The following is a 10,099-nucleotide window of genomic DNA, read 5'->3' as shown; positions in this document are numbered from 1 at the left end:
AGGGCGACATTTAGACCACCACGGCTCCGGACTTAAACTAAAAGAATCTAAATATTTATATTCGCGTTTAATATAAACAAAATATGTAAAAATATAAATACGCAAATCAAACGTTGTTTTTCTTGGAAACCACCTAACATTGATTTGTAGCCTTTGGTTTGGAATAAGCACTCTAGGGCCTGTGATTGTATAACGTGTCTTTTATGCTTATGAACGTTTCAAAAGTTAGTATTTAAATGCGAGTCATATGGTGAGTAATTAATAGCTTATGGAAGTCCTAGTTTAGCAAATAATGTTGGCGTTTTCAGCTCGCTTGTCGAGACATCAAACTTGCGTTCTTCTCTTTTCGTTTTAAGCTACAACGGCCAGCAAGTGTGCGGCAGGAGGGGAGGAAAAATTCTTATAGTATTCTTACACTATCTCACCAACACATACGTCAAAACAGCCAAAGAAAATATTATCGGGTATTGCAGAGCGCAATGGATCGTAGCCGGATCCCGCCAAACCCTAATAGACGGCCCAGGCATGTTTCAGCGCCCTGAGCGGCGTTGTATTGATTTGCTCGGGTCTTGCCAACGAACTTTGCCGACGGTAACCGAGGTCGAATTCATCAGAGCCCGCGCTGAGGGTCAGTCTGCCGGTACAGGTCGCAGTCGACTGATCGGGGATGGCATCACGCGCGCAGAAATGACGGAAAACCCAGCGGACGAAGAGACCAAACGCGGGTCGCCGCGACCCGACGACGAGTCCAACGACGCCGCGACGGGACAACCGAACGTGGAAGGCGGAGGGCAGGAGGAGACGAAGGAAGTCGTAGACGACGACTCGTTCTCGGATTTCCTGGACAAAAGCCAAGTGGACAGTGGGGACGAGGATGGGAACGATAGGGGACGGAAAGAGGACGCGAACAAGGAGTACGGCGAGATATCCACCTCGTCCATGAGTGTCATCAAGATCGACAAATTCGCGCTGGAAAAACGTCGCGTGTCCAGGATCCTCCCGCAGTTTCTCCAGAGGGCCTTCAAGGACCCGGAAGTGGAGCACCTGTACCAGTCGTACTGTGTGAAGCAGAAGAGGATCGACGTGCAGTGTTTCCTGTTCGCGGCTGTCCTCTACGACATATTCATGTTGGTCCTGTACCTGCAAGACCTTTCCGAGAGCCGGATCCTCTTGAAGCTCCTGATGGGAAGCTTCCTGGTGTTGAACTCTGTGCTGCTGGTGTGTTGCCGGTGGAGGCGGCTGGGAGAGACAGCCTGGTTCATCATCCCGATTTTCGCCTGGCTTTTTTTCAGTTTACAAATCCTTGCGCAGCTCTTCCTCAAGAACCTCGTGATCACCCCCAGAGACACCCTCGGCTGGGTTCTCCTGGCCGACTATTTGCTCTACGTCACCCTTCCCCTGAGGCTCCGCTATTGCATCATGTTGAGTTGTGGTACCTGTGCAACGTATTTGGTGGCTGTTGGACGGCTTGGAAAGAACGAACCGCATCTTGTCGAACAGGTAAGAACAAATTGTTCTTTACTAACTTGCTCTCTTAATTTGATTTTAACATTTTAATATTTCCAAATATTGCTACTTTATCCTTAAAATATCGACAACATTATGCGACTGAGTGGTTCAGCAAGATTAAGGCAGGGGGTAGAATCCTTCAACTTGAAACTTTCTCCTTCCTTGTCACACGTGTCAGAACATTCGAAAAGTCTGATGTATACTTCCTAATAGAAAATTCCTCAATCAGCTTGATTATAATTGCCACAGTGACAAATATGCGAGAAAATTAAATTACATATTCTCTGCAGAGTACTGTTGCCACTTAGCTGAAACAAATTTACCATTCAGCATCAATTGTCTTTACTTTATTGCTCCACTAATTTCTAGTCTACAGTCCTCCCTGAATCTTCCCGTTGACGTAGTAATATCGTCGTCACTTAGTATAGTAATGAAGGGTTCCCAGGTTCGATACCCGGTGAAGGCACCGGATCCAAATTTAAACTGTACTTCTAGTCCCGATAAGCCTAGCTGTGCATAAATTTGACTTAAAAACAGCACCTTAATTCAATTCAATTTCACAGTCTTTCCAAAATAGTTGTCACCTGAAGATCTGAAATACCTAGAGCTAATTTACATTATCCAAAATAGGTATAGATTATTTGTTGTTGTTTGATCAGTTCATTTTATGCCATTTTCTGCAATTTGGCTAATGGCAACAATGTGAACGAACTGCGGCTTTATTCTGACTGTGTGTCAGAGTATCGTCAGTACAGAACAGGGTGTGCTACGTGCGATACGAGGTTGTGCCGTAGCAATGAACCTGCAAACAATAGATTTATTCTCCTCTGATCAATGCACCCTCTATTTATAATATTTTTACTTCTAATTATCACTACAGACTATCATATTATTATTAAGCCTTTTATGATAATTTTATCTTATTAATTACCACCTAATCAGATGATTTCAACATGCCTCAAGTTAATTTCCATAGTAACATGTTAATTGGTTCTAGTCTTTTTCGCCATCACTCTCATTCATGATTGTAAGCTGTAATTTTATCATTCCACTTCACATTCAGAATTTTACTCACTATTCTTTTTCATCTCCTCCATAATCTTTATAATAGGCTGCAGTTTTATTATTTCTCTCAACCTGTGTTTTTATTTTCAGTTTCTAATCATTATCGAACTATTAAGTTTTAATATCCATATCAGTTATATTAATCTCATTGTTAGAAATGTTGCTACAACTGAGTTACACTTATAGTCACTAATTTTAGAAAGTAACCTAGTTGCATACAGTTTCTTTCTGCTCGAAATTTTCTTGCAAACATATTCACATAATCAATGATAATTTATTGAAATAAAGCTCAACAAAATTTAATAATTCGACGAACTTCTCCTAACTCGACTACCACGTTTCAAATGAATGCAGCAATCCACACAAAACACGCTCGGAATTAGAACTGACGAATTGAAAAAAGGAGTGGATGTTCTTGCATTAGACGCTTCAACGACGATACTTTCACCTTAGCATCCAGACAAGACACACAGTTGGAAGCAGAATTGCCAAATTTAACTCCTTCACTATGAAACAAATTTTCAAGTTAACATTTTAGGCGTCGTAAAGTAACTCTGAAGGTGCAGTAAAATTATAGTTACAGGTAATTAATTACTTATAAAAGTAGCTATTTACAGCTAGAATTCCTAAAAAGTAACTGCGTTACTTTACACTTTCGTAATTCTAATACAAAAATTTCTGTCGTTCGCCGTCATGGTTTTATTAATTGGCATTAAACATATTTAATAATGCTCCAGTAAGGTACTACCACTCGCTTAAATTATGGGGGTGGATGATCTTAGGTGGCAATTTTTCAGAGAGTTTTCCTGACTAAAGTGAGTGTGAGCAGTTTCCAGCATCCACTCAATGTACCTCATGGTCAGCCGTGAGAGTGTGTTAAAGGTGACCTGAGTATGGTGCCTGATCACCTCCAGTATGGCTGAGATTGAGAATGTGCGGACTCCATCCCCTTTTCATAGCATGGAACCATTCCCAGAGGAAAGTTTACTTATTTTTGCCAGGAAGATATGTTAAATGCAGGTAGGATTGATTTGGAATATTCGTCCGACACGACTCGCACAGGTAATGACGAATAGTGACGGACTAGAGGAATATTTTAGTAAACATAAGATAAAAGTAAAAAAAAAAAGTAAAGTGCTCCCCTGTGCATAGCACCACGCCGTGAAGGCGTATAGGGGGTGTGGGGGTAACGCCCCACACTTTCTTGATCCGGTCGTGAGTGGGGGTGATGTGATCAGCATCACGCCCCTGACCGCCTTTACCCCCCAGGGTTTCCCCCAGGTACCCATGTTATTCGACGCTGGGTGGGCGCCGGGGCCGCTTCCATCGTTAGAAAAGTTCCCGGATTTTAACCGGCCGGGGATCGAACCCGGGACCTTTAGCATGGTAGTCAGACGCGTTACCGACTGAGCCACCGCGGCCTACGTAAGATAATAAAAACGAATTGTATGTTTAATAGACACCATACATATATATATATATATATACTTCAATTAATAAATTAAATAAATAAAAATTTACTTCGAAAAATTTATGTTCTGCCTAAATATTCATATAATCGCGAGTTTGTTTACGTTTAACATTTTTGATTTATTGATAATTCTTGGTGGTAATCAGCAAATATGGTAAAAGTACCCTTATTCTACGATCATGTCCAGTCACTTACCAGTATCTCTGAAACTACCAGTACTATAAAGACAAACTTTTTTGGACTAATCGATTTTACTAATAATAGCTCAAAGTAACATCAATTAACTAGCAAACTTGGGTTGGTTTAAAATTTTGCAAAATAGACGATCACCGTGTAATATCTTAAAGTGGCATAAATTGTATCAGTTCCGCGGTCTTTCTGTCTTTGGTTGTACAATAATCAAACATAAACATTTATTGACTTCTTAAGTTGCATATCAATGAATCTTGAACTATTAACATGATGCGATATATATCTTCTCGATTGACCCGTAAACATATTGAGCTATTATAGTAAATATTGGAATATAATGGATACTTACATAATAATCAGAAACTATTACAGAAAGAATTGTATAATTTAGTGATCATTATTGTTCTAATATATTATATAAGTAATCTTTATCGGTACATTCAACTGTCTGCTGGAGAAAAGGATGGGCAGTGAGAAAGAAATTTATACTTTTTGAAGCTTCTATATCTGAGAATCAAATAAGGGAATAAACATGAAGACTTAAATTATCTCGGATTGGCTACTTATACAGGTTGTACCGAAAGAAGTAAACCTATTTGTCGTATGTATTATGAAACAACCCTAGGAGGTACAACAAAAATAGAGATATCTCTGGGAAGCCTACAGTTTGGAGATCATGTACGGAAAATAACATTGGATATATGACCACCATTGACACTGACTTGACAGATTCGACGAACATTTTACATAACCTTCACCAAAGTTTCTTTGGAGAGACCAGGAATGGTTGTACCAATGTTGTCCTTGAGAGCAGCAATCGTTGCTGGTTTATACCGGTAGGCATTATCCTTCAGGTACCGCCAGAGGAAAAAATTAGGAACTGTGAGCTCTGGTGATCTCGAAGGCCAGATAAGGTTTCCAATTGGTTGTTCTGCCAGCACAAGGAACTCGTGTGCAAAACTTGTGTGTGTAAGTTAGCACATACGATTCTGCGCAAGGATGTTTTGGGTATAATCAGCTCCTGGGAACAATGGAGAAGTGATTTTTAGGGACTGTCTAACTCTGACGTATGGACAGTCTCGATTATCTCTGCAGTGCGACACAATTTCGGATGCCCTAATCGGGGTTTGTCAGCAACATTACCTGCGGCACGAAACTGATCAACACATCGCCGTATGACATGTTTTGAGGGGGTAATGAGAACATTAAATTGTCGTCTGTACGCTAGCTGAGCTTCCACAATGCTTCGTCCTTTGGAAAATGTAAAGTTCAACGATGGAAGCACGTTCTGCGTTAGTCCACCTGATCACGTTGAAAACTCCAGACCTACAGCTCTAACATGCAACAGAAAGAAGGGATATAATTTTACACTCTAGTAATAAGTCGTGTTTCAATTATCTTCTTTTCTTATCTATGCTTATCATCAAACTAACTTACCACACCTTAAAACATTATTTGTTCATTAAAAACTAAAGAAAAAGTATTTTAAGCTTCTTAAATCCTTAAAAATATTTCTATATTGGTTGTTAATAGAAAATCTTAAATATGTTAAGAAGTTGTTGAAATAAAGGTTCAGTTTAAAGTTATGGTGATGACTAATTGGTAAATGGAACTTATAGACACATTGGTAGTACTTGTAACAAATTCAGGATTTATCGTGTGTTGAAGATAGGATGTCCTCATAAAGTTAGAAAAATGACAGTTCAATATTTTTCATTTTAGGTTTTACAAGGATAAACCAACGTACTTGCATGTATAATTGAGTATATTAAAATTAGAATATTTTTATTCTTTATACTATGTCCATGTTTTCATCTCATTGGTACCTAAAAGTTACGCAGTAAACGCAGCTCCAATTTGTTTACGGTTCTACACATCAACAAAATAGCTATTGCGCGTGAAAGTACCAGTTTTATGTATTGAGTACAACTGTCTCTGGGAATCTCTGAAAGTTACTATCCAAAGTTCTTTCCTTAATAGTATAAGATTCTCAGCATTGCATAAACGTTGACCTTGACTAAGCTGTATATCTAGCGAGGCTCATGCTATCATTGCATAATTGCCTAGCAGGGGTAAAATTTTTCTTCACCAGCTGACGTGACAAATGGCAGTGGCACGACAAAGTTACTAACATTTTCTTTCATTTCTGAAAACACCATGATACCAGTTATGACCATTTCCTGAGTTGCGTTGTAGTCTTAATTGTAACAATTAAAAGTTGTTCAAAATATTAATATTAGTCGGTGTGTATTCAACTCAAATTATTTTCATCAATTTACAAGAATTTTTCTGATTTCAATGGAAGCAGACAATAGAAGTTCTTTTGCCATATTTAACCTCGTTTCCTCGCGTCTCAGTGGGCGACGTGCTTAAAAGTCATTGTCGATAAACTGTTATTGTACGTCTCATACCGAGGACTGCTCCAAATATAACATAAACTTGTTATTCAAGGTCATGCCAAACCCTACTCACCTACGTGAATACCGTTCTAGGTTTTCTTCTTTTAAAATTTGAGTGCGGGGACTTGAATCAAGTTATTGCAAATTAAATTGTTCATGATTTTAATTGCTTTTTTATAAATTATAACGCAAATACGAATTTCATATCTTATGAAATATGAAATGCGACACCTGATCATTTAAAGTATTAAATATTCTTAGTTCTTTTCTGGTCTCATTAAAGGGCAATATTCAACTTTTGCCTCCAATATGTTTTAAATTTCAACTTTTATTTTACACTAACGTATGTCTATATATCCTGCATGTGATTGTTTGTGCATGTGGACGTGGAGGTTCTACCGATTTTTTCTAAATACGTTTTGTTCCTCCAGACCTCGATTCGATTCTACGAGTACTCGAAAACCTCCAATTTAGTCCCGTGTATATGCAACCACGTATCACATGACAATTATTGACATTGCCATTAATATTTTTGCCCAGTAACATACTAAAAGCTGAAGTATGATACGGCAAATTAAAATCAATTATGGTATGTCTTATTTTCTTATTCTCTATGAGAAATTACGAACTCTATCTCTAATTAAAAATAAAAAAAACTGTAATGTCGGATAACTAAAATATTAAAATATTCGTACTTCGTTGAAAATTTGAGGCTGTAAAAGGGCAAACAGCACACATGAGGAGAAACACAGGACAACACACACAGTCATACGAGGATTACAATGGCCAGAGCCTCGTTAGTCTGCAAGATGCAGTCCAGGGTGTACTACGTGGAAGGTCACCCCGTACACCCTTGGGGATTGATGAGCCATTGGACAAAAGTTGTTGGAAATACAAGGATATAAGTCGTAGTAAAAAAAAAAACTCTCCGACGACTGTGCATATCTATGCACCGGATACACATGTGAGACTGTAGTTTGCAACTGTGAACATGGAAGAAAATTCGCTGATGATTCATCATTAGGTTGTTACTGTGGTTGTACGTGTTTTAGCAATAATGTAATAAGGTGAACCTCGGATACTTACGTTATCAGTACCATAATACCATATCGAATGTATCAGGACACAAACCTGTAGACATCAACGTTGCAACGAGATTTGCAAATCTTTCACATGCAGCTAACGTAAACAGTCACATATAAGCTGATTTGTTGTTGATAGTAATGATATTTGACATGTAGGCTGAGACAAAATCCGATATTAACACTTCATTTTGAATACATTGTTTTTCCACCATTTTTTCTATAGTTGTATCACTGCCCCTTTTCCCTGCGATAGGCTTCTGCCGGTGGTAGGACGTGATACCCTGTATGTTCGGTCTACTGGACAAGTTCCTAGCATAGTTTTACAGCTTATAATGTGGTTGGTAATCTATTATTTTTCACAAAATTTGTGTTCTCCTTGCAACACTGCCATGTTCTCTTTCACAGCAGGAAATGACGTCACAGATCCGATTAAATGTCGGGTTCGGTTGCAAGCATTCAGGCGACAAAAGAGGCTCTCTTGAACGACTATAGTTCCAAAACGACGCATCAACGAGAAAAATGTTACTGAGAAAAGTAGTTTGCATTGATTTCCTTTGTACTTTTCTATGGGCGCCATTAAAATGATACCCAGTGTGTGGAGAAGCATAATTATTACAGATTCGGCTCTGCATCTCTCTTCAATATATAATGTATAATTTGATACAATGTGCTGCTCAAGAGAATGAGCAAGTTATGTTTGAGCGGTTAGACAAAAGTGAAAGAAAAGCAATCAAAAAGAAACCAATTCAATCAATTAGTCAACAAACATCGAGTAAATCTTGACAGGATGAAGTGGTTTTAAAATAGAACACCATGGATAAGAGTGGAATCCTCTAATTAGATTTATCTTTTAATTTATTCATACCTCACAATGGCACGTATGTCGCATATAGCATAGAGCAGTTTTGTGGATACACAATATGACCATCCTGTAACTGCCAGACCCTGCCCAGAGGATGATCTCCATTCGTTTGTGCTTTGTCAATTACATTGTGTCACTTTACCTGAAAGAAAATAACAGTGAGTGTGCAATGCATGTTTGGCGACTTTTGAATCACCCTGTAATTAACTTTCAACAGTGGGGTCATTTCGGTCCTGTGTTCCTTAAAATGTTTCGTAAAAAGTATAAACATATATTATATGAACCGCGGTGTTTCAGTCTTGTCGATCTCGTGCCGGAGAGGTTATCACAGCGCGCTACAATGCCAAGGGTACCGGGTTCGAATCTTGGTTCGGACATGGGTGTTTGTGTTTGTCCCAATGAGAATACAGAGAATATAGAGAAAATTGATGCATATGAAATTAAAAGAACAAAAAAAAAAAAAAACAAGTGAGAAACGAAAGATACTACCACATGAGAGTATTCCTTTTAAAAAAGAAAATCGTTAGAGTGTCTGACTGCCATGCAAGAGACACGGGTTCGATCCCCGGCAGGGGATAATCGTGAATTTTTCACCTGTTCAAGCAGCTCCGGCACCCACCCAGCGTCGTATAAAGAGTGTATGGGGGGGACTCTGGGGGGTAAAGGCGGCCAGAGGCGTGATACTAACCACCTCACCCCAAACTTCAAGACCCTAACTCGACATCCCCTGTACGCCTACATGCCTGGTGCAAAGCACAGGGGAGCACTTTACTTTTTATTTTACTTGATATTTTTTTTGGATTAAACATCTACACAACGTCTATTGTTCATATATTACCTCTAAATTAGTTTAAGACATTTCCTAACAAATGCTTAGTTAATTGTTATCCCAAGAATGATCATAGAAATTGGTTTGATGTAAACACTGAAGTAGGATTTGTTCGACCTAATTTGCCTGCTGAGATCCATAGAGACCTTTGACGTTGCATTAAGAGGCAAGGATTGCTACATAGAATCACTTCCACACATACATTCTATATTGGAGGAGGAACTTCTCTGAAACTGTAAAATATTGATATGTGTTTCTTTTATATCTTATGGATGAGTGATGTAATTCGCCCCTCTGGAGACAAATGGAGTATTTCATATTTCTTGATTGTTCAGGCGAGCATGACTCTTCTCTGCCTCTTGAGCCTTATCCTTGTTTATTTATGTCCAAAATTCTGGACATTACCTATTCATAAATTTGAATATGTAAAAGACGCAACTCAATCAATTTATAGATGCTACCGGAGAAATGTCTGGGGACACTTTAGAGGTCTGGAACGGATGGGTTCGATCCCCGTCGAACACACAGCGAACCAGCGAATCGTTTCCAGTGACCTAGCTCTCGTGGTTTCCTAGCTGCGGACACAGTAGTGAGTCATGTCCGAGTATGTTTGGGAATTTCGTGGTTCAACGCTAAACTGTCAGCCTTCCCTGGTAAGTTCAGGCCACGGAGCAGATAGTTAAGAAC

At 39.0% G+C, this 10,099-nt stretch overlaps 1 protein-coding gene across 1 annotated transcript in view; it reads left to right on the top strand.

The window, feature by feature from the left end:
* Positions 1-653: 653 nt before the first annotated feature.
* The window catches only part of Ac3 (Adenylate cyclase 3), a 568,126-nt gene continuing 558,680 nt past the window's right edge, over positions 654-10,099 (top strand). The window contains exon 1 of the mRNA XM_083112151.1: positions 654-1,500. Coding sequence (XP_082968277.1) covers positions 688-1,500 — 813 coding nt within the window. The 5' untranslated portion in view covers positions 654-687. The remainder of the gene's footprint in view (positions 1,501-10,099) is intronic.

This window comes from Lepisma saccharinum, chromosome 26 (assembly GCF_977018435.1).
Source record: "Lepisma saccharinum chromosome 26, izLepSacc3.1, whole genome shotgun sequence".
Taxonomy (NCBI): domain Eukaryota; kingdom Metazoa; phylum Arthropoda; class Insecta; order Zygentoma; family Lepismatidae; genus Lepisma; species Lepisma saccharinum.
The sequence above is the reverse complement of the archived record's forward strand: the minus strand, read 5'-3'. Positions and strand labels throughout refer to the sequence as shown.